Source organism: Nerophis ophidion, linkage group LG01 (assembly GCF_033978795.1).
Source record: "Nerophis ophidion isolate RoL-2023_Sa linkage group LG01, RoL_Noph_v1.0, whole genome shotgun sequence".
Taxonomy (NCBI): Eukaryota; Metazoa; Chordata; class Actinopteri; order Syngnathiformes; family Syngnathidae; genus Nerophis; species Nerophis ophidion.
Genome location: NC_084611.1, coordinates 2,319,539 through 2,344,836, shown reverse-complemented (window position 1 = coordinate 2,344,836; position 25,298 = coordinate 2,319,539). Strand labels below are relative to the sequence as shown.

At 42.3% G+C, this 25,298-nt stretch overlaps 1 protein-coding gene across 3 annotated transcripts in view; it reads left to right on the top strand.

The window, feature by feature from the left end:
* The first annotated feature begins 7,536 nt into the window (after window positions 1-7,536).
* Window positions 7,537-25,298, top strand: part of c5 (complement component 5) — a 47,006-nt gene continuing 29,244 nt past the window's right edge. The window contains exons 1-25 of one of the 3 annotated variants that reach the window (XM_061893619.1): window positions 7,538-7,716; window positions 15,337-15,532; window positions 15,592-15,745; window positions 15,851-15,921; window positions 15,987-16,084; window positions 16,152-16,234; window positions 16,318-16,408; window positions 16,482-16,590; window positions 16,648-16,780; window positions 16,843-16,958; window positions 17,028-17,216; window positions 17,279-17,482; window positions 17,562-17,774; window positions 17,844-17,993; window positions 18,064-18,190; window positions 18,261-18,326; window positions 18,401-18,601; window positions 18,694-18,778; window positions 18,842-18,924; window positions 18,988-19,127; window positions 19,196-19,429; window positions 24,285-24,345; window positions 24,415-24,504; window positions 24,576-24,788; window positions 24,877-24,952. In XM_061893619.1, the coding sequence (XP_061749603.1) occupies window positions 7,649-7,716; window positions 15,337-15,532; window positions 15,592-15,745; window positions 15,851-15,921; window positions 15,987-16,084; window positions 16,152-16,234; window positions 16,318-16,408; window positions 16,482-16,590; window positions 16,648-16,780; window positions 16,843-16,958; window positions 17,028-17,216; window positions 17,279-17,482; window positions 17,562-17,774; window positions 17,844-17,993; window positions 18,064-18,190; window positions 18,261-18,326; window positions 18,401-18,601; window positions 18,694-18,778; window positions 18,842-18,924; window positions 18,988-19,127; window positions 19,196-19,429; window positions 24,285-24,345; window positions 24,415-24,504; window positions 24,576-24,788; window positions 24,877-24,952 (3,251 nt within the window). In that variant the 5' untranslated portion in view covers window positions 7,538-7,648. Of the gene's footprint in view, window positions 7,717-15,336; window positions 15,533-15,591; window positions 15,746-15,850; window positions 15,922-15,986; window positions 16,085-16,151; window positions 16,235-16,317; window positions 16,409-16,481; window positions 16,781-16,842; window positions 16,959-17,027; window positions 17,217-17,278; window positions 17,483-17,561; window positions 17,775-17,843; window positions 17,994-18,063; window positions 18,191-18,260; window positions 18,327-18,400; window positions 18,602-18,693; window positions 18,779-18,841; window positions 19,128-19,195; window positions 19,430-24,284; window positions 24,346-24,414; window positions 24,505-24,575; window positions 24,789-24,876; window positions 24,953-25,298 lie in introns of all 3 variants that reach the window. The other 2 variants (XM_061893617.1, XM_061893618.1) reach the window with 2 other exon arrangements.

Below are 25,298 nucleotides of genomic sequence, written 5' to 3'. Positions count from 1 at the left end.
ATGCAACACAATGTTCATCTCAAAAGTACACAGGAGACCTCTGCAGGCCCTTAAAGATGACATCATGCAATGTTCATCTCAAAAGTACACAGGAGACCTGTGCAGGCCCTTAAAGATGACATCACGCGATGTTCATTTCAAAAGTACACAGGAGACCTCAGCAGGCCCTTAAAGATGACATCACGCAATGTTCATCTCAAAAGTACACAGGAGACCCCTGCAGGCCCTTAAAGATGACATCATGCAAAACAATATTCATTTAAAAAGTACACAGGAGACCTCTGCAGGCCCTTAAAGATGACATCATGCAACACAATGTTCATCTCAAAAGTACACAGGAGACCTCAGCAGGCCCTTAAAGATGACATCATGCAACACAATGTTCATTTCAAAAGTACACAGGAGACCTCTGCAGGCCCTTAAAGATGACATCACGCAACACAATGTTCATCTCAAAAGTACACAGGAGACCTCAGCAGGCCCTTAAAGATGACATCATGCAACACAATGTTCATCTCAAAAGTACACAGGAGACCCCTGCAGGCCCTTAAAGATGACATCATGCAAAACAATATTCATTTAAAAAGTACACAGGAGACCTCTGCAGGCCCTTAAAGATGACATCATGCAACACAATGTTCATCTCAAAAGTACACAGGAGACCTCAGCAGGCCCTTAAAGATGACATCATGCAACACAATGTTCATTTCAAAAGTACACAGGAGACCTCTGCAGGCCCTTAAAGATGACATCACGCAACACAATGTTCATCTCAAAAGTACACAGGAGACCTCAGCAGGCCCTTAAAGATGACATCATGCAACACAATGTTCATCTCAAAAGTACACAGGAGACCTCTGCAGGCCCTTAAAGATGACATCATGCAACACAATGTTCATTTCAAAAGTACACAGGAGACCTGCGGGCCCTTAAAGATGACATCATGCAACACAATGTTCATCTCAAAAGTACACAGGAGACCTCAGCAGGCCCTTAAAGATGACATAATTCAACACAATGTTCATTTCAAAAGTACACAGGAGACCTCAGCAGGCCCTTAAAGATGACATCATACAACACAATGTTCATCTCAAAAGTACACAGGAGACCTCAGCAGGCCCTTAAAGATGACATCATGCAACACAATGTTCATTTAAAAAGTACACAGGAGACCTCAGCAGGCCCTTAAAGATGACATCATGCAACACAATGTTCATCTCAAAAGTACACAGGAGACCTCTGCAGGCCCTTAAAGATGACATCATGCAACACAATGTTCATCTCAAAAGTACACAGGAGACCTCAGCAGGCCCTTAAAGATGACATAATTCAACACAATGTTCATTTCAAAAGTACACAGGAGACCTCAGCAGGCCCTTAAAGATGACATCATGCAACACAATGTTCATCTCAAAAGTACACAGGAGACCTCAGCAGGCCCTTAAAGATGACATCATGCAACACAATGTTCATCTCAAAAGTACACAGGAGACCTCTGCAGGCCCTTAAAGATGACATCATGCAATGTTCATCTCAAAAGTACACAGGAGACCTGTGCAGGCCCTTAAAGATGACATCACGCGATGTTCATTTCAAAAGTACACAGGAGACCTCAGCAGGCCCTTAAAGATGACATCACGCAATGTTCATCTCAAAAGTACACAGGAGACCCCTGCAGGCCCTTAAAGATGACATCATGCAAAACAATATTCATTTAAAAAGTACACAGGAGACCTCTGCAGGCCCTTAAAGATGACATCATGCAACACAATGTTCATCTCAAAAGTACACAGGAGACCTCAGCAGGCCCTTAAAGATGACATCATGCAACACAATGTTCATTTCAAAAGTACACAGGAGACCTCTGCAGGCCCTTAAAGATGACATCACGCAACACAATGTTCATCTCAAAAGTACACAGGAGACCTCAGCAGGCCCTTAAAGATGACATCATGCAACACAATGTTCATCTCAAAAGTACACAGGAGACCCCTGCAGGCCCTTAAAGATGACATCATGCAAAACAATATTCATTTAAAAAGTACACAGGAGACCTCTGCAGGCCCTTAAAGATGACATCATGCAACACAATGTTCATCTCAAAAGTACACAGGAGACCTCAGCAGGCCCTTAAAGATGACATCATGCAACACAATGTTCATTTCAAAAGTACACAGGAGACCTCTGCAGGCCCTTAAAGATGACATCACGCAACACAATGTTCATCTCAAAAGTACACAGGAGACCTCAGCAGGCCCTTAAAGATGACATCATGCAACACAATGTTCATCTCAAAAGTACACAGGAGACCTCTGCAGGCCCTTAAAGATGACATCATGCAACACAATGTTCATTTCAAAAGTACACAGGAGACCTGCGGGCCCTTAAAGATGACATCATGCAACACAATGTTCATCTCAAAAGTACACAGGAGACCTCAGCAGGCCCTTAAAGATGACATAATTCAACACAATGTTCATTTCAAAAGTACACAGGAGACCTCAGCAGGCCCTTAAAGATGACATCATACAACACAATGTTCATCTCAAAAGTACACAGGAGACCTCAGCAGGCCCTTAAAGATGACATCATGCAACACAATGTTCATTTAAAAAGTACACAGGAGACCTCAGCAGGCCCTTAAAGATGACATCATGCAACACAATGTTCATCTCAAAAGTACACAGGAGACCTCTGCAGGCCCTTAAAGATGACATCATGCAACACAATGTTCATTTCAAAAGTACACAGGAGACCTGCGGGCCCTTAAAGATGACATCATGCAACACAATGTTCATCTCAAAAGTACACAGGAGACCTCAGCAGGCCCTTAAAGATGACATAATTCAACACAATGTTCATTTCAAAAGTACACAGGAGACCTCAGCAGGCCCTTAAAGATGACATCATGCAACACAATGTTCATCTCAAAAGTACACAGGAGACCTCAGCAGGCCCTTAAAGATGACATCATGCAACACAATGTTCATCTCAAAAGTACACAGGAGACCTCTGCAGGCCCTTAAAGATGACATCATGCAATGTTCATCTCAAAAGTACACAGGAGACCTGTGCAGGCCCTTAAAGATGACATCACGCGATGTTCATTTCAAAAGTACACAGGAGACCTCAGCAGGCCCTTAAAGATGACATCACGCAATGTTCATCTCAAAAGTACACAGGAGACCCCTGCAGGCCCTTAAAGATGACATCATGCAAAACAATATTCATTTAAAAAGTACACAGGAGACCTCTGCAGGCCCTTAAAGATGACATCATGCAACACAATGTTCATCTCAAAAGTACACAGGAGACCTCAGCAGGCCCTTAAAGATGACATCATGCAACACAATGTTCATTTCAAAAGTACACAGGAGACCTCTGCAGGCCCTTAAAGATGACATCACGCAACACAATGTTCATCTCAAAAGTACACAGGAGACCTCAGCAGGCCCTTAAAGATGACATCATGCAACACAATGTTCATCTCAAAAGTACACAGGAGACCCCTGCAGGCCCTTAAAGATGACATCATGCAAAACAATATTCATTTAAAAAGTACACAGGAGACCTCTGCAGGCCCTTAAAGATGACATCATGCAACACAATGTTCATCTCAAAAGTACACAGGAGACCTCAGCAGGCCCTTAAAGATGACATCATGCAACACAATGTTCATTTCAAAAGTACACAGGAGACCTCTGCAGGCCCTTAAAGATGACATCACGCAACACAATGTTCATCTCAAAAGTACACAGGAGACCTCAGCAGGCCCTTAAAGATGACATCATGCAACACAATGTTCATCTCAAAAGTACACAGGAGACCTCTGCAGGCCCTTAAAGATGACATCATGCAACACAATGTTCATTTCAAAAGTACACAGGAGACCTGCGGGCCCTTAAAGATGACATCATGCAACACAATGTTCATCTCAAAAGTACACAGGAGACCTCAGCAGGCCCTTAAAGATGACATAATTCAACACAATGTTCATTTCAAAAGTACACAGGAGACCTCAGCAGGCCCTTAAAGATGACATCATACAACACAATGTTCATCTCAAAAGTACACAGGAGACCTCAGCAGGCCCTTAAAGATGACATCATGCAACACAATGTTCATTTAAAAAGTACACAGGAGACCTCAGCAGGCCCTTAAAGATGACATCATGCAACACAATGTTCATCTCAAAAGTACACAGGAGACCTCTGCAGGCCCTTAAAGATGACATCATGCAACACAATGTTCATTTCAAAAGTACACAGGAGACCTGCGGGCCCTTAAAGATGACATCATGCAACACAATGTTCATCTCAAAAGTACACAGGAGACCTCAGCAGGCCCTTAAAGATGACATAATTCAACACAATGTTCATTTCAAAAGTACACAGGAGACCTCAGCAGGCCCTTAAAGATGACATCATGCAACACAATGTTCATCTCAAAAGTACACAGGAGACCTCAGCAGGCCCTTAAAGATGACATCATGCAACACAATGTTCATCTCAAAAGTACACAGGAGACCTCTGCAGGCCCTTAAAGATGACATCATGCAATGTTCATCTCAAAAGTACACAGGAGACCTGTGCAGGCCCTTAAAGATGACATCACGCGATGTTCATTTCAAAAGTACACAGGAGACCTCAGCAGGCCCTTAAAGATGACATCACGCAATGTTCATCTCAAAAGTACACAGGAGACCCCTGCAGGCCCTTAAAGATGACATCATGCAAAACAATATTCATTTAAAAAGTACACAGGAGACCTCTGCAGGCCCTTAAAGATGACATCATGCAACACAATGTTCATCTCAAAAGTACACAGGAGACCTCAGCAGGCCCTTAAAGATGACATCATGCAACACAATGTTCATTTCAAAAGTACACAGGAGACCTCTGCAGGCCCTTAAAGATGACATCACGCAACACAATGTTCATCTCAAAAGTACACAGGAGACCTCAGCAGGCCCTTAAAGATGACATCATGCAACACAATGTTCATCTCAAAAGTACACAGGAGACCCCTGCAGGCCCTTAAAGATGACATCATGCAAAACAATATTCATTTAAAAAGTACACAGGAGACCTCTGCAGGCCCTTAAAGATGACATCATGCAACACAATGTTCATCTCAAAAGTACACAGGAGACCTCAGCAGGCCCTTAAAGATGACATCATGCAACACAATGTTCATTTCAAAAGTACACAGGAGACCTCTGCAGGCCCTTAAAGATGACATCACGCAACACAATGTTCATCTCAAAAGTACACAGGAGACCTCAGCAGGCCCTTAAAGATGACATCATGCAACACAATGTTCATCTCAAAAGTACACAGGAGACCTCTGCAGGCCCTTAAAGATGACATCATGCAACACAATGTTCATTTCAAAAGTACACAGGAGACCTGCGGGCCCTTAAAGATGACATCATGCAACACAATGTTCATCTCAAAAGTACACAGGAGACCTCAGCAGGCCCTTAAAGATGACATAATTCAACACAATGTTCATTTCAAAAGTACACAGGAGACCTCAGCAGGCCCTTAAAGATGACATCATACAACACAATGTTCATCTCAAAAGTACACAGGAGACCTCAGCAGGCCCTTAAAGATGACATCATGCAACACAATGTTCATTTAAAAAGTACACAGGAGACCTCAGCAGGCCCTTAAAGATGACATCATGCAACACAATGTTCATCTCAAAAGTACACAGGAGACCTCTGCAGGCCCTTAAAGATGACATCATGCAACACAATGTTCATTTCAAAAGTACACAGGAGACCTGCGGGCCCTTAAAGATGACATCATGCAACACAATGTTCATCTCAAAAGTACACAGGAGACCTCAGCAGGCCCTTAAAGATGACATAATTCAACACAATGTTCATTTCAAAAGTACACAGGAGACCTCAGCAGGCCCTTAAAGATGACATCATGCAACACAATGTTCATCTCAAAAGTACACAGGAGACCTCAGCAGGCCCTTAAAGATGACATCATGCAACACAATGTTCATCTCAAAAGTACACAGGAGACCTCTGCAGGCCCTTAAAGATGACATCATGCAATGTTCATCTCAAAAGTACACAGGAGACCTGTGCAGGCCCTTAAAGATGACATCACGCGATGTTCATTTCAAAAGTACACAGGAGACCTCAGCAGGCCCTTAAAGATGACATCACGCAATGTTCATCTCAAAAGTACACAGGAGACCCCTGCAGGCCCTTAAAGATGACATCATGCAAAACAATATTCATTTAAAAAGTACACAGGAGACCTCTGCAGGCCCTTAAAGATGACATCATGCAACACAATGTTCATTTCAAAAGTTATCAAACATGGAATACATCTGAAGATGTGCACTGTAGGATCTTTACCAAGATAATATTAGCAGGATCCACTGAGTCTACACTGGAGTCACCTCTTCACCACTAGATGGCGCCAAAGTACCACACACACACACACACACACACACACACACACACACACACACACACACACACACACACACACACACACACAGTTGCGTGTAATAAAAAGATGTTGCTGGTGACGTCAGAGTTGTGTAGTCATGGTTACACAAATGTTGTCAATATTGCACTTGTGTTTTTCTCATAAAAAAAGGGGTTTTATTTAAAAAAAACAACATTTTTTTTTGTTCAAACTTTATATCGACGATGAGATCTGAAGCAGATATCCTCAAACTGGTGGTGGTGGTACACGGGCTCCATCTAGTGGTGCACCAAAGAATGACTTCATTCAAGTACAGTGTTTTATTTTCCTACATTCAAACACAGTGTGACTGTTCAAACATATGAAATGTACTTGTTTTTAATTAATACTTATACTACTGTATTTAATGTTGTCATGATGGTGGTACTTACTGAATACTTAGGTCTACTACACTACTGTATTTAATGTTGTCATCATGGTGGTACTTAATGAATACTTAGGTCTACTACACTACTGTATTTAATGTTGTCATCATGGTGGTACTTAATGAATACTTAGGTCTACTACACTACTGTATTTAATGTTGTCATCATGGTGGTACTTAATGAATACTTAGGTCTACTACACTACTGTATTTAATGTTGTCATGATGGTGGTACTTAATGAATACTTAGGTCTACTACACTACTGTATTTAATGTTGTCATCATGGTGGTACTTAATGAATACTTAGGTCTACTACACTACTGTATTTAATGTTGTCATCATGGTGGTACTTAATGAATACTTAGGTCTACTACACTACTGTATTTAATGTTGTCATCATGGTGGTCAAATATAAGACTTTAATTTAAGAGACTGTCTGACACCTTTTGGGGTCTCAGGACCTCCAACATTCAGTGTTTATTTCCGCCACCAGGGGGCGACGTCACAGCTCCTATTGATTTTTAGGGGACAAGTCAACATGTTGTGTAACATCAGAAAACACTCACCTTTGGCACAACACACACACACACACACACACACACACACACACACACACACACATGTGATGACTCAACTTCTGTGGTCAAAAAGTCCAAAGCGTCAATCAAACGAGTCACTTTGTCGTCTGATGCGACGGCAACTGGACAACACCCGGACCTGAGCGTGTGTGTACAAGTGTGTGTGTGTGTGTGTGTGTCCAGGATGAGGGTGTGTGTGCTACTGTTGTGTGTGTGTTGTGTGTGTTGGAGGAGCGGCGCCCAGGACACAACGTGAGTCTTCATCGCCGCTCGTTAGCCACCTCTAAACGCGATGACGTCATCCGGGTGTTGTTGGCATTATTATCAATATCCTGACTTTATTTGTGTTCTTGTCAATCGCGTTGTCGTGCTGCCTCTGATCATGAGTTTAGTTGGCGCTGTGACGCAGCTTGGTTACGCAAAACACTCGTGTCTAGAATCTACGCTGAAACCAGTTGAGACAGCGGATGTACGCCAACTAGTGGTGGGGAGGAGCCTCACCAGAAAATAGCCACACGACAGGCTAACCTCCTCTAACCTCCGAGGACAAAGCTCCGAACTATGGAAGACCGGGCTTTCTGCTCCGCTGCTCCCAGTCTGTGGAACGCTCTCCCTGACCACCTGAGGGTGTCACAGACTGTGGATGCTTTTAAAAAAATGATTAAAAAAACGTCATTTTTTGTGTGCTAGTTCTAGTTATTAGGTCAGGGGTGTACAAAGTGGGGCCCGAGGGCCCGCAAATAATACCAGCCCGCCAAACATTCTGGAAATGCTGCAAAAATAAAAAAAGAACACTTAAAAAAAGGGAAAAGAGGTGAAATCTAACAAGAAAAAGTTGCAATGTTGACACAAAGCTGCCATGCAGGCTGTTTTTTTTTTCTTTTATCTTTCTCTATTTTTTTTTTTTTTTTTTGCCATCCATCTATCCATCCATTTTCAACCGCTTATTCCCTTTTGGGGTTGCTCCAAAAAAAAAAAATAGACAAAAAAAAAACTGTTATTACTGTTATAATTTATTATTTTCACGGTTCCAATTACTTCAAGTATTTCACTTTAAAATGTTCTATGTTGTAAATATTGCACATAATGTGTGGTTGTCTTATGAAAACATCAAAGTTTTCTTTGACGAAAGAGCATAAAACCAACAAAATAATAGTTCAAATGTAAAATCGATAGATTTTGATCCTGTATCTCAGGGGTCACCAACACCAGGTGGCCCGTAAGGACCAGATGAGACGCCCGCTGGCCTGTTCTAAAAATAGCTCAAATAGCAGCACTTACCAGTGAGCTGCCTCTATTTTTTAAATTGTATTTATTTACTAGCAAGCTGGTCTCAAATAAAATTTGAAAATCCAAGAAAATATTTTTAAAACTTGGTCTTCACTTGTTTAAATAAATTCATTCATTTTTTTACTTTGCTTCTTATAACTTTCAGAAAGACAATTTTAGAGAAAAAATACAACCTTAAAAATGATTTTTAAACACATATACCTTTTTACCTTTTAAATTCCTTCCTCTTCTTTCCTGACAATTTAAATCAAGTATTTTTTTTTTATTGTAAGGAATAATAAATACATTTTAATTTAATTCTTCATTTTAGCTTCTGTTTTTTCAACGAAAAATATTTGTGAAATATTTCTTCAAACCTATTATGATTAAAATTCAAAAAAAATATTCTGGAAAATCTAGAAAAATCTGTAGAATCAAATTTAAATCTTATTTCAAAGTATTTTGAATTTATATTAACATTTTTGCTCTGGAAAATCTAGAAGAAATAATGATTTGTCTTTGTTAGAAATATAGCTTGGTCCAATTTGTTATATATTCTAACAAAGTGCAGATTGGATTTTAACCTATTTAAAACATGTCATCAAAATTCTAAAATTAATCTTAATCAGGAAAAATTACTAATGATGTTCCATAAATTTTTTTTTTTATTAAAAAATTTTTTTCGAATTAGCTAGCTTTTCTCTTCATTTTTTTCGGTTGAATTTTGAATTTCAAAGAGTCGAAATTGAAGATAAACTATGTTTCAAAATTTAATTTAAATTTTTTTCGTGTTTTCTCCTCTTTTAACTCGTTCAATTAAGTGTTTTTTTCATCATTTATTCTCTACAGAAAAACCTTCCGTAAAAGGAAAAAAATGTACGATGGAATGACAGACAGAAATAGTCATTTTTTTTATATATATATAGATTTATTTATCAAAGCTAAATTGAGCAAATTGGCTATTTCTGGCAATTTATTGAAGTGTGTATCAAACTGGTAGCCCTTGGCATGAATCAGTAGCCAAGAAGTAGCTCTTGCTGTAACTTATGTGTTGAAAGTAAAGTGTGTTTGTGTGACAGTCATTGCTACTTTAACTTTAACTTTAACTTTAAAAGAAAAAGCTAATAAAAATGTATCACTTCATGAGTGTGGCAGCCTTTGGATCCCAAATATTTATTTATCTTTTCATTGTTATTACTCAAAAAATATAAAGTCATTAAAATCAATGGTGTCCTGCATTATTGATCTTTTAGGGTTCTAATTACTAAATAGTGCATATTTCAGTTTTACTATAAAAAAAAAAAAAAAAAAAAGTTGTTTTTGACAGAAAAGCTGTAAAAAAAATTTGTGTGACTTTATATCAACTTGAAGTTGATATAGAGATTTATTGTAAGCGTTAAATAAATAATAATAATAATAATAATTTGACTTATTTTTTAACATTTTAATGACTGAGACAATTTCTGGTCCCCGGGATCCTTAAAGGTAAAATAAGAAAAATAAGAAATAAATCCATACATTTTGTTCTGGTTTGAAAATGACAAAATATCAAAAAGGCCTTCGCACACTTTCATTTTTCCATTTGCGGCCCTCAGTGGAAAAAGTTTGGACACCCCTGTATTAGGCTGTTCTATTTTTTATTTATTTATTATTATTTATTTTACTTGTTGGAAGCAGCTATTCGTGGTTGTAGATTTTTTTTTAAAATGCACTTTAGCTCTTTGAGGTTATTTGCTCAATGTAAAGTGCTTTTACAAATAAAATGTATAATTATTTCGAAATAGTTTTACAAACGTTCACATGTTTTAAATCGATGAAATGAGAGTAAGTAATATTACATTTGACATAATAATACTCTGATTTGGTAAAAAGGGAAAGAATGGCATCCACATTGAAATGAAAGGTGACAATGAAGGGGTCTGAGGGGCCCCACAATTCCAAGCCACGCCCCTGGACGTGCGTGCACGCTTCTTGATGTATTCCACGTCGATGTGCGCGCCAACACTGCCCCCATGTGGCTGCTGGCCGCCACTACACGCAGAGCGGGGCCTGCTGGAAAAACTGCACTTCTCTTTCAGTCTTCTGGATCTCATGTCCGCAGACTTCTTATGACGGACTCCAAGTTCCAGTAGCAGCAATGTAGTGACGTCATGCCCAACAGGGCTGTCCAAAGTGTGGCCCCGGGGACATTTTCGGCCCGCAGCTCATTTTGTATCGGCTCACGACACTAGCATGAATTGATGAAGGTGGACCCCAAAACTTATTGGGGTGTTACCATTTAGTGGTCAATTGTACGGAATATGTACTGTACTGTGCAATCTACTAATAAAAGTATCAATCAATCAATCAATCAATCAATCATTATCTCACTGCTATCGATGCTCCACTAAATTATTTTGCCTGTACTGGCTCACCTGTACTGGCTCACCTGCACTGGCTCACCTGCACTGGCTTCCTGTGCACTTAAGATGTGACTTTAAGGTTTTACTACTTACGTATAAAATACTACACGGTGTAGCTCCATCCTATCTTGCCGATTGTATTGTACCATATGTCCCGGCAAGAAATCTGCCTTCAAAGGACTCCGGCTTATTAGTGATTCCCAAAGCCCAAAAAAAGTCTGCGGGCTATAGAGCGTTTTCCGTTCGGGCTCCAGTACTCTGGAATGCCCTCCCGGTAACAGTTCGAGATGCCACCTCAGTAGAAGCATTTAAGTCTCACCTTAAAACTCATTTGTATACTCTAGCCTTTAAATAGACCTCCTTTTTAGACCAGTTGATCTGCCGCTTCTTTTCTTTCTCCTATGTCCCCCCCTCCCTTGTGGAGGGGGTCCGGTCCGATCCGGTGGCCATGTACTGCTCGCCTGTTTATCGGCTGGGGACATCTCTGCGCTGCTGATCAGCCTCCTCTTGGGATGGTTTCCTGCTGGCTCCGCTGTGAACGGGACTCTCGCTGCAGTGTTGGATCCATTGTGGATTGATCTTTCACAGTATCATGTTCTCATAGTCATCATTGTCACCAACGTCCCACTGGGTGTGAGTTTTCCTTGCCCTTATGTGGGCCTACCGAGGATGTCGTAGTGGTTTGTGCAGCCCTTTGAGACACTAGTGATTTAGGGCTATATAAGTAAACATTGATTGATTGATTGATTGAAATTAGTCTGTGTCAGCGCCAGAAGTGGCAAGTAACGCGCTACATTTACTCAGTTACATCTACTTGAGTAACTTTTGGAATTAAATTGTACTTCTAAGAGTAGTTTTAATGCAATATACTTTTACTTTTACTTGAGTCTATTTATAGAGAAGAAACACTACTTTTACTCCACTCCATTTATCTTACAAACCCTGTTTCCATATGAGTCTGGAAATGGTGTTAGATGTAAATATAAACAGAATACAATGATTTGCAAATCCTTTTCAAGCCATATTCAGTTGAATATGCTACAAAGACAACATATTTCATGTTCAAACTCATAAACTTTATTTTTTTTTTTGCAAATAATAATTAACTTAGAGTTTCATGGCTGCAACACGTGCCAAAGTAGTTGGGAAAGGGCATGTTCACCACTGTGTTACATCACCTTTTCTTTTAACAACACTCTATAAACGTTTGGGAACTGAGGAAACTAATTGTTGAAGCTTTGTAAATTATATTTTTGCATTATATTTTTGAATTATATTTATATAGCGCTTTTCTCTAGTGACTCAAAGCGCTTTACGTAGTGAAACCCATTATCTAAGTTACATTTAAAGCAGTGTGGGTGGCACTGGGAGCAGGTGGGTAAAGTGTCTTGCCCAAGGACACAACGGCAGTGACTAAGATGTCGGGAGCGGGAATCGAACCTGCAACCCTCAAGTTGCTGGTACGGCCACTCTACCAACCGAGCTATGCCGCCCCTTTGAAAGTGGGATTCTTTCCCGTTCTTGTTTTATGTAGAGCTTCAGTCCTTCAACAGTCCGGGGTCTCCGCTGTCCTATTTTACGCTTCATAATGCACCACACATTTTCCATGGGAGACAGGTCTGGACTGCAGGCGGGCCAGGAAGGTACCCGCACTCTTTTACTACGAAGCCACGCTGTTGTAACAGGATGATTATTTTCCTCCTTGTTCCAGAAGACACCACGTCCACAGTTTCCAAATATAATTTGAAATGTGGACTCATCAGACCACAGAACACTTTTCTACTTTGCATCAGTCCATCTTAGATGAGCTCATGCCTAGCAAAGCTGGCGGCGTTCCTGGGTGTTGTTGATAAACTGCTTTCGCTTTGCATAGTAGAGTTTTAACTTGCACTTACAGATGTAGCGAGCAACTGTAGTTACTGACAGTGGTTTTATGAAGTGTTCCTGAGCCCATGCGGTGATATCCTTTACAGACTGATGTCGGTTTTTGATGCAGTACCGCCTGAGGGATCAAAAGTCTGTAATATCATCGCTTACGTGCAGTGATTTCTCCAGATTCTCTGAACCTTTTGATGATTTTACGGAGCGTAGATGGTAAAATCCCTAAATTCCTTGCAATAGCTCGTTGAGAAATGTTGTTCTAAAACTGTTAGACAATTTGCTTACAAAGTGGTGACCCTCGCCCCATTCTTGTTTGTGAATGACTGGAAGCTGTTTTTATAGCCAATCATGGCACCCACCTGTTCCCAATTAGCCTGCACACCTGTGGGATGTTCCAAATAAGTGTTTGATGAGCATTCCTCAACTTTATCAGTATTTATTGCCACCTTTCCCAACTTCTTTGTCACGTGTTGCTGGCATCAAATTCTAAAGTTAATGATTATTTGCAACAAAAAAAAATGTTTATGAGTTTGAACATGAAATATGTTGTCTTTGTAGCATATTCAACTGAATATGGCTTGAAAAGGATTTGCAAATCATTGTATTCTGTTTATATTTACATCTAACACCATTTCACAACTCATATGGAAACGGGGTTTGTACAGAATATGTACTGTACTGTGCAATCTACTAATAAAATTTTAAATCAATCAGTCAATCAATCATTAGCTCACTGCTATCGATGCTCCACTAAATTAGCCCGTCTGCGTCAGCACTGATAATAACAATATCCCTCATATTTGGCTCAGGTCAGGACATGTAATTGAAGTATTGTTGTTGCTCCCTGGATGTTTTCAGAGTGTATAATGAGAGGATCCTCCATCCGTTGACTCAATTGTTAGACATTTAGAGTGCATGAAAAAAGCCAAACATTTGTGTTCTTGTCTCACATAACAATTGTGAATGTTAGACAACACACCCCTTTCCAATGTGTGCATATTTCCAGTATGACTGACCTAATAATGTGGTCAGAGAGCAGAAGCGTTCCCACCCTGTTGTCCTCCAACCTTGAATCTGCAAAAATTGCAGAAGGTTTTCGGAGCGGAATATTCAACGTGGCTGACAGAACTTATAGCATTTTGTGATGTTTAGCCAGGATTTTCACGTACTTTGTGGATTGTGAATACAATTAGATAAGGTTTGATGGCTACAGTGATCGGTTCACTGGATCGGTTCGCAGCCGAGTGTGAAGCGACCGGAATGAGAATCAGCACCTCCAAGTCCGAGTCCATGGTTCTCGCCCGGAAAAGGCTGGAGTGCCATCTCCGGGTTGGGGAGGAGACCCTGCCCCAAGTGGAGGAGTTCAAGTACCTAGGAGTCTTGTTCACGAGTGGATGGTGAGGTCGACAGGCGGATCGGTGCGGCGTCTTCAGTAATGCGGACGTTGTACCGATCCGTTGTGGTGAAGAAGGAGCTGAGCCGGAAGGCAAAGCTCTCAATTTACCGGTCGATCTACGTTCCCATCCTCACCTATGGTCATGAGCTTTGGGTCATGACCGAAAGGATAAGATCACGGGTACAAGCGGCCCAAATGAGTTTGGGTCTCTCCCTTAGAGATAGGGTGAGAAGCTCTGCCATCCGGGAGGAACTCAAAGTAAAGCCGCTGCTCCTCCACATGGAGAGGAGCCAGATGAGGTGGTTCGGGCATCTGGTCAGGATGCCACCCGAACGCCTCCCTAGGGAGGTGTTTAGGGCACGTCCAACCGGTAGGAGGCCACAGGGAAGACCCAGGACACGTTGGGAAGACTATGTCTCCCGACTGGCCTGGGAACGCCTCGGGATCCCCCGGGAAGAGCTAGACCAAGTGGCTGGGGAGAGGGAAGTCTGGGCTTCCCTGCTTAGGCTGCTGCCCCCGCGACCCGACCTCCGATAAGTGGAAGATGATGGATGGATGGATGGATGGATGGATGGATGGATGGATGGATGGATGGATACAGTGAAAGACAATTAAGCTTATGAAGTCAACTTGTTTTCTGACTCTACTGCTACTTTAAATACATTAAAATAGGCGAACTCGTGCAAGGATGTTTGCATAGATTCCTACCATATATGGGCAACCCCCTGATGTCACATCTGAACATCCTTACAAACCAAACCGTGGAGGAAGTATGTCTTCACGGTTTGGTTTGTAATATTCGGGACTTATGCAGATCCCAAATACACATACGCAGGTACTATTAGCTAAGGAAAGTTGTTTCCGTATAAAATGTCCCCTTTAAAAGTTTGGACAGCCCACCAAATGATGAGTCTTGGTCCTCAGGTACCTGATAAGCGCCCCCTTGTGGTTGCGCGTGGACGCCTTGGAGACGGTGTTGCTGCAGTTGTTTGGTTTTTCCGAGGAAGTGAGGGTCTACGTGTTCTTGAAGACCTCCATGGCTCCGGACCATTTGGTTCTGGCCCACGATGTGGTCACCCTTAACGCTCAGAACCACTACCAGACAACCGCCACGCTCCGGGTGAGACATGACACCTGCAGGTCCTGCAGCAGGTATTCATTGTGTCACTCTGTGTCCAGATCTTTCCGAGTCAGCTGGACAAGACTGTGGATCACGTGATCCTCCACGTCCAATCAGCACAGATCAACAAGCACCTTTCGCTTCCTGTCAGCCGTTCCAACGGGTTCCTGTGGGTCCAGACGGACAAACCTCTGTACACGCCCCAGCAGAGTGGTGAGTCAGCTGACAGGCCCACAAGGAGGCCTTGAGAACTTGACGGAACATTCCAGACTTGTTGGTGGAGCATCTGTGACATCCTTCTCTGTGTGTCGGGTCCAGTGAAGGTTCGAGCCTTCTCTCTCAACCAGGAGCTGCATCCGGCCAATCGAAGTGTCTTCCTCACCTTCAAGGTCGGCGTGAACAAGCAGAACCAGGATGCAAGACTTTTTGTCTTTAAGATCTTTGTCTCCGCCAGGATCCAGATCATCAGACGGTGGATGTGGTGGAGATGCTGGACCTCAACAATGGAATACCTTCCATGCAGAACCCCTTCAAGATCCCCATCAGACCAAAGTAGCGACTCGCTGGGCTAATCCAACACGGTTTTGGTCCAGGTTGTGATGTTGTGCTGTGGTTCCAGGTTGGGACTTTGGTCCATTGAAGCCTCATATTCTGATGACTTCACAACCAGAGCCAGCGCAGATTTTGAGATCCGAGAATATGGTGAGAGAAGGTCCAGGTCCAGAACTTTTGATGGACTCAGAATGGAAGCTTCCAGAGGACTTTAGGGTGCTCTCTGCTGTCAGTTCTTCCCAGTTTCTCCATTGTGGTCCAGCCAGAGGCCAACTACATCAGCTTTGGGAACTTCCAGAACTTCTGCTTCAGGGTGTCAGCCAGGTGAAGAACTATCCCACCTTCAAGACGGCAGGCGCCCTCTTTGTCGTGTTGATGCTTTGCATTTTCCTTTCAGATACATTCACGGCGCTCCTGTTGCTCAGGCAGAGGTGTTTCTGCGCTTTGGCTTCATTAGCAAGAAAGAACTTCCGGTCATCGTCCCCAACTCAGTGACCCGAGAAACTGTGAGAGTTTTCTTTTACTTCCTCGTCACCAAAACAGTTTCTAACACGTGTGTTCAGTTGTCGTCCTCAGGCCACCTGGACATGTGTGTCAACATGGAGAAAGTTCTGTCCAAACACGATGGACCCAAAGACCTGCACAGTCTTTTTGGGAAGTTCTTGTATATTGCTGTCCTGCTGCAGGAGCACTCGGGTATAAACACACCTGCACACGCCGAGACACCGTTCTCCTCACCCCACCCTTCTGCCCCCCAGGTGGCATCAGCCAGGAGGAGGAGTTTTCCGCAGTGAAGTTCATCAAATCACCTTACAGTCTGAGTCTGGTGTCCACTCCGCTTTTCATCAAACCCGGACTTCCTTACAACATCCAGGTGACACCTTGGCCCTCGTTAGCGACCAGGTTAAAAGATCACTTAGGAACCCTTCCTGGTTCCGTCTAGGTGCTCGTGAAAGACCACCTGGACAAGCCGGTGAACCGTGTACCCGTTCGTTTGGCGGAGCAACGAGTGTTCAGTCGAGAGCAAGACCTCAACATCAGAATCTGTTCCGACCCCACCCAGAGTGGATCGGATGGCCTCGCCATCTTTGTCTGCAACACGCCCAAAGAGGGCATCAAAGTCTCCTTGAGGGTGGGCAGAGTATTACCTTCCTGTTAACAACAACTTGCTAATAACATGAAGTGTGTGAGCAGTTTGAGACCGAAGACTCTGGTCTCCCGGCCACCAGTCAGGCAAGTCTGAGTCTGGAGGCCAAGGCATACAACTCACCAAACCGCCGCTACCTGTACATTGACACCTCGCTGTCAGGGCAAAGCCTGCAGGTGGGACATTACGCCAACATCAAGGTGTACTCATCCACGCCATCCTACGTTCCGGTCAAAGCGCTCAGCTTCCTGGTGAGAAAGGCACAGCCAATGAAGGACCGCCGTGCGACTGTTTCCTGTTTCCACAGCGTGTACCTGTGTGTGTGCTCAGGTGCTATCCAAAGGTAAGGTGGTGCATTTCAGTAGCCAGGAGTTTGTTGCTAGTCGCGACCACAGACAAACTCTGAGCTTCGCGGTGACGAGCGCCATGGTCCCGTCAATCCGCCTGCTGGTCTACTACATCCTGTACGGCGAGGGCACATCTGAGTTGGTGGCCGACTCCGTGTGGCTGGAAGTCCGAGACACGTGTGTCGGTGGACTTATGGTAAGGAGTGTGCATGGGGGCGCACAGGAAGTGTTGGTGTCAAGGTAACAGGTGCGTGCGTGTGAACAGACGGAGTTGTCATATGGAGGGCGGGACCACAGGCCGAAGGACGACCTTCAGCTCGATATCAGGGCAAATCAGCAGGGACTGGTGGCGCTTTCTGCTGTAGACTCCGCCCTCTTCAACCTGTACCCGAACTACAAAGACCCCGTAACCATGGTAACCCGAGAGCGCCGCACAAGAGTGGATGTGTTGATGTCACGCTAAGAGGACGTGGGCGGGCCTTCAGGCACTGCGTCACATCGAGCAAAGTGACCTGGGCTGCGGGGGAGGCGGCGGGAAGGACGCGGCGGACGTCTTCCGAATGGCCGGCCTCACCTTCATGACCAACGCCAACGCTCAGCCGCCAACCGACGGTGAGTTGTCCTTCACTTCAAGAACCATGGAGAAGAGGCGGAGTCAACGGCGCGTGTTTGTGTGATACAGGTGGGAAGTGCACGGCGGCTGTGCGAGCCACACGAGCGCTGACGGAAGAGATGAAGCGCCAGAAAGGTAAGACCCCGCATGTCAGTCATTCCAGGTGTGAAGACCAGGCAAGTGAACCTGCCAACACGGCCTGTCTGCAGCCAAATCCTTTGGACCTCTGAAGGTGTGCTGCGAGGAGGGCATGCAGTACTTCCCCAAGGGCGTCACTTGCCGCCGTTATGCTCAGGCGAGGTTCAGACGCGTAGTCGGTCTTCTGCCTTGTCTGCAGATATTCACACAATGCTGTGAATACAACCAGAAGCACCTGGATCTGGACCAGAAGCTCATCCTGGGCCGACACGGTCAGTGAGAACCATGGCCTTGCATCTGCCACACTCGGCCGGAGTAGAACATCCAGGTGTGTGTGTGTGTGTGTGTGTGTGTGTGTGTGCAGACATGGGGGCTGACTTAGATGCAGCGCCCTATCTGGTCAGGAGTTTCTTTCCTGAGAGCTGGCTGTGGGAGGTTCATCCCACCAGGTGAGACTTCCTGTTTCATAAGGTAAAGGTCCAGGAAGCAACATTTCCACATGACCTTTTCAGAGGACGTCCGCAGTCTCTGATCAAGACACTTCCCGACTCGCTGACCACATGGGAGCTCAAAGCCGTGGGAATGTTCAAGAACGGTGAGACTCCGAGTGTCCTTGTTCCTTCTCCCTCCTTCAAAGCCAACTTGGATCACTTTGCAGGCATTTGCGTGTCCAAACCGGTCCAGGTGTCGGTCCAACTGCCAGTCAGCGTGGACGTGCCGCTGCCTTACCAGGTGGTACGAGGCGAGCAGCTGGAGCTGAGTGGTTCTGTTTACAACCAGAAGAAGGACGACATCACGGTACTTGTTTCCTTGTCCCGTCAGCCTGGCTGCCCCAGCCTGCTCAAGTCCTCCCTTGTCTCTTTCAGTACTGTGTCACCCTGATGGTGGGACCGGACCTCTGTCTTCTCCAATCCCAGCCGGACGTCTCAGGAGCGGGCTTTCATTCCACCGCCTGCACCTGGCAGGAACTGCCAGCAGGAGGCGTGGGCAAGGTGGTCTTCACACTTCTGGGTCTGAAGGCAGGAGAACACAAGCTGACCTTTACCTTAAAGACCCGCCAGGGAGAAAGCGACATCGTGGAGAAGACGCTCAGAGTAGTGGTATGTGCCATTTGTAGGAGAGCTCAAAGGTTAAAGCGGGCACCAGGTCGCCCGTAAGGACCAGATGAGTCGCCCGCTGGCCTGTTCTAAAAATAGCTCAAATAGCAGCACTTACCAGTGAGCTACCTCAATTTTTAAAAATTAATAAAAAAAATAATAATAAAAAAATAGCTCAAATAGCAGCACTTACCAGTGAGCTGCCTCAATTTTAAAAATTGTATTTATTTACTAGCAAGCTGGTCTCTAAGAGAGACAAAACTCAATAGAATTTAGAGCAGGGGTCACCAATAAGGACCAGATGAGTCGCCCGCTGGCCTGTTCTAAAAATAGCTCAAATAGCAGCACTTACCAGTGAGCTACCTCAATTTTTAAAAATTTATAAAAAAAATAATAATAAAAAAATAGCTCAAATAGCAGCACTTACCAGTGAGCTGCCTCAATTTTTAAAATTGTATTTATTTACTAGCAAGCTGGTCTCTAAGAGAGACAAAACTCAATAGAATTTAGAGCAGGGGTCACCAATAAGGACCAGATGAGTCGCCCGATGGCCTGTTCTAAAAATAGCTCAAATAGCAGCACTTACCAGTGAGCTACCTCAATTTTTAAAAATTAATTAAAAAAATAATAATAAAAAAATAGCTCAAATAGCAGCACTTACCAGTGAGCTGCCTCAATTTTTAAAATTGTATTTATTTACTAGCAAGCTGGTCTCTAAGAGAGACAAAACTCAATAGAATTTAGAGCAGGGGTCACCAATAAGGACCAGATGAGTCGCCCGCTGGCCTGTTCTAAAAATAGCTCAAATAGCAGCACTTACCAGTGAGCTACCTCAATTTTTAAAAATTAATAAAAAAAATAATAATAAAAAAATAGCTCAAATAGCAGCACTTACCAGTGAGCTGCCTCAATTTTTTAAATTGTATTTATTTACTAGCAAGCTGGTCTCTAAGAGAGACGAAACTCAATAGAATTTAGAGCAGGGGTCACCAATAAGGACCAGATGAGTCGCCCGCTGGCCTGTTCTAAAAATAGCTCAAATAGCAGCACTTACCAGTGAGCTACCTCAATTTTTAAAAATTAATAAAAAAAATAATAATAAAAAAATAGCTCAAATAGCAGCACTTACCAGTGAGCTGCCTCAATTTTTAAAATTGTATTTATTTACTAGCAAGCTGGTCTCTAAGAGAGACAAAACTCAATAGAATTTAGAGCAGGGGTCACCAATAAGGACCAGATGAGTCGCCCGCTGGCCTGTTCTAAAAATAGCTCAAATAGCAGCACTTACCAGTGAGCTACCTCAATTTTTAAAAATTAATAAAAAAAATAATTAAAAAAAAATAGCTCAAATAGCAGCACTTACCAGTGAGCTGCCTCAATTTTTAAAATTGTATTTATTTACTAGCAAGCTGGTCTCTAAGAGAGACAAAACTCAATAGAATTTAGAGCAGGGGTCACCAATAAGGACCAGATGAGTCGCCCGCTGGCCTGTTCTAAAAATAGCTCAAATAGCAGCACTTACCAGTGAGCTACCTCAATTTTTAAAAATTAATAAAAAAAATAATAATAAAAAAATAGCTCAAATAGCAGCACTTACCAGTGAGCTGCCTCAATTTTTAAAAATTAATAAAAAAAAATAATAATAAAAAAATAGCTCAAATAGCAGCACTTACCAGTGAGCTGCCTCAATTTTTAAAATTGTATTTATTTACTAGCAAGCTGGTCTCTAAGAGAGACAAAACTCAATAGAATTTAGAGCAGGGGTCACCAATAAGGACCAGATGAGTCGCCCGCTGGCCTGTTCTAAAAATAGCTCAAATAGCAGCACTTACCAGTGAGCTACCTCAATTTTTAAAAATTAATAGAAAAAATAATGATAAAACAATAGCTCAAATAGCAGCACTTACCAGTGAGCTGCCTCAATTTTTAAAATTGTATTTATTTACTAGCAAGCTGGTCTCTAAGAGAGACAAAACTCAATAGAATTTAGAGCAGGGGTCACCAATAAGGACCAGATGAGTCGCCCGCTGGCCTGTTCTAAAAATAGCTCAAATAGCAGCACTTACCAGTGAGCCACCTCAATTTTTAAAAATTAATAAAAAAAATAATAATAAAAAAATAGCTCAAATAGCAGCACTTACCAGTGAGCTGCCTCAATTTTTAAAATTGTATTTATTTACTAGCAAGCTGGTCTCTAAGAGAGACAAAACTCAACTGAATTTAGAGCAGGGGTCACCAATAAGGACCAGATGAGTCGCCCGCTGGCCTGTTCTAAAAATAGCTCAAATAGCAGCACTTACCAGTGAGCTGCCTCAATTTTTAAAATTGTATTTATTTACTAGCAAGCTGGTCTCTAAGAGAGACAAAACTCAACTGAATTTAGAGCAGGGGTCACCAATAAGGACCAGATGAGTCGCCCGCTGGCCTGTTCTAAAAATAGCTCAAATAGCAGCACTTACCAGTGAGCTGCCTCAATTTTTAAAATTGTATTTATTTACTAGCAAGCTGGTCTCTAAGAGAGACAAAACTCAATAGAATTTAGAGCAGGGGTCACCAATAAGGACCAGATGAGTCGCCCGCTGGCCTGTTCTAAAAATAGCTCAAATAGCAGCACTTACCAGTGAGCTGCCTCTATTTTTTTTAATGGTATTTATTTACTAGCAAGCTGGTCTCGCTTTGCTGGACATTTTTGATTCTAAGAGAGACAAAACTCAAATAGAATTTGAAAATCCACTTGTTTAAATAAATGCATTTATTTTTCGGGGCGGCATAGCTCGGTTGGTAGAGCGGCCGTGTCAGCAACTTGAGGGTTGCAGGTTCGATTCCCGCTTCCGCCATCCTAGTCACTGCCGTTGTGTCCTTGGGCAAGACACTTTACCCACCTGCTCCCAGTGCCACCCACACTGGTTTATATGTAAAAGTAGATATTGGGTTTCACTTTGTAAAGCGCTTTGAGTCACTAGAGAAAAAGTGCTATATAAATTCACTTCACTACTTTGCTTCATATAACTTTCAGAAAGACAATTTTAGAGAAAAAATACAACCTTAAAATTTATTTTAGGATTTTTGAACACATATACCTTTTTACTTTTTAAATTCCTTCCTCTTATTTCCTGACAATTTCAATCAATGTTCAATTTTTAATCTTTTTTTATTGTAAAGAATAATACATTTTAATTAAATCCTTCATTTTAGCTTCTGTTTTTTCGACAAAGAATATTTTTGAAATGTTTCCTCAAACTTATTGTGATTAAAATTCAAAAACATTATTCTGGAAAATCTAGAAAATCTGTAGAATCAAATTTAAATCTTTATTGCAAAGTCTTTTGAATTTCTTTTCAAATGTTTGTTCTGAAAAATCTATGAGAAATAATGTGTTAGTGAAGTGAATTATATTTATATAGCGCTTTTTCTCTAGTGACTCAAAGCGCTTTTACATAGTGACACCCAATATGTAAGTTCCATTTAAAGCAGTGTGGGTGGCACTGGGAGCAGGTGGGTAAAGTGTCTTGCCCAAGGACACAACGGCAGTGACTAGGATGGCGGAAGCGGGAATCGTACCTGCAACCCTCAGGTTGCTGGCACGGTCACTCTACCAACCGAGCTATGCTGCCGTTGTGTCCTTGGGCAAGACACTTTACCCACCTGCTCCCAGTGCCACCCACACTGGTTTAAATGTAAAAATTAGATATTGGGTTTCACTTTGTAAAGCGCTTTGAGTCACTAGAGAAAAAGCGCTATATAAATTCAATTCACTACTTTGCTTCTTATAACGTTCAGAAAGACAATTTTAGAGAAAAAATACAGCCTTAAAAATGATTTTAGGATTTTTGAACACATATACCTTTTTACTTTTTAAATTCCTTCCTCTTCTTTCCTGACAATTTAAATCAATGTTCAATTTTTACTTTTTTTTTATTGTAAAGAATAATACATTTTAATTCAATCCTTCATTTTAGCTTCTGTTTTTTCGACAAAGAATATTTTTGAAATGTTTCTTCAAACTTATTGTGAGTAAAATAAATAAAAAATATTCTGGAAAATCTAGAAAATCTGTAGAATCAAATTTAAATCTTATTTCAAAGTCTTTTGAATTTCTTTTAAAATTTTTGTTCTGAAAAATCTATAAGAAATAATGTGTTAGAAATATAGCTTGGTCCAATTTGTTATATATTCTAACAAAGTGCAGATTGGATTTTAACCTATTTAAAACATGTCATCAAAATTCTAAAATGAATATTAATCAGGAAAAATGACTTATGATGTTCCATAAATTTTTTTTTTTATTTTTTCAAAAAAATTCAAATTAGCTAGTTTTTCTCGGCATTTTTTTCGGTTGAATTTTGACTTTTAAGGAGTCGAAATTGAAGAGAAACTATGTTTCAAAATTTAATTGTCATTTTTTTGTGTTTTCTACTCTTTTAAACCTTTCGATTAAGTGTTTTTAAATCATTTATTCTCTACAAAAAACCTTCCGTAAAAGGAAAAAAAATGTACGACGGAATGACAGACAGAAATACCCATTTTTTAAATATAACTTTTTTCTTTTTAAATTCCTTGCCCTTTTGTGGGTTCTTCCGAGGATGTCGTAGTCGTAATGATTTGTGCAGTCCTTTGAGACATTTGTGATTTGGGGCTATATAAATAAACATTGATTGATTAATTGATATATAGATTTATTTGTTAAAGATAAATTGAGCAAATTGGCTATTTCTGGCAATTTATTGAAGTGTGTATCAAACTGGTAGCCCTTGGCATGAATCAGTAGCCAAGAAGTATCTCTTGGTTCCAAAAAGGTTGCTGACTCCTGAGTTAAAGCGAACAGTTTGGGAATGACAGCCGATTTGCTTCTTTGCAGCCTGAAGGTGTGAAGATGGAGTCTTATTCCGGGGGGATATTGGACCCGCAGGGAATTTACGGTACCAAAGAGTGCATTGAGCTGAGCAGCCAAAGTTGCGTTCAATGATCCGATGGTGTCATGGTCCTAGGCTCTGAGAAAACAACAGTAGTGCTGAAGAACCAGCCCCCAGCTAACATGGTTCCCAACACAGCGGCGGAGAGAATGGTGACCATCAACGGTGATTGGAAGTTTATTTGGGACTACTTTGCTTGTTTGGAGGAGACACCAGAACCTCTTTGTGTTCTCCAGGGGAGATTTTGGGAGATGTCCTCTCCGTGGTCCTTAAACCCGACGGCCTACAAGATCTCTTCAGCCTGCCTGGCGGATCATTGGAGGCGGAGCTCGGCAGACTCCTCCCACTGGCGCACGTGTACCAGTATCTGGAGACTACCAGCAAGTGGGATGTCATGGGTGGAAACATCCAAAAGAACTCAGACCACCTCAAACAGAAGATGAAAGAAGGTAAAGATTGTCCAGGTGAAACCTTCACCTGAGTGTGGGTGGAGTTAATTCCGTGTGTGTGTGTGTGTGTGTGTGTGTGTACGTGTAGGTCTGATCAGCATCAGTTCTTTCAGACGTGGAGACTCCAGTTACAGCATGTGGACAAAGAGAGACGCTAGCACCTGGTCAGCACACACACACACACACACACACACACACACACACACACACACACACACACACACCATACTTGCCAACCCTCCCGAAATTCAGCGCCCCTCCCGAAAACTCCCGGAAGAAATGTTTTCCCGAAAATCTCCCGAAATTCAGCTCGAGCTGGAGGCCACGCCCCCTCCAGCTCAAACATGCACAGTTCGAAGCTTGAAAGGCAGGATTGCAGGCGGATCTGACGGCATTTAAAGTCATTTTTAAAAACGACTGCAAATCCTCCTCCTTTTCGGCCGGACGACCGCGGAGAATTAAAGTAGGAACACACCGGAGGCAGAAGTTCATTAAGAGGGCCGGTACTTA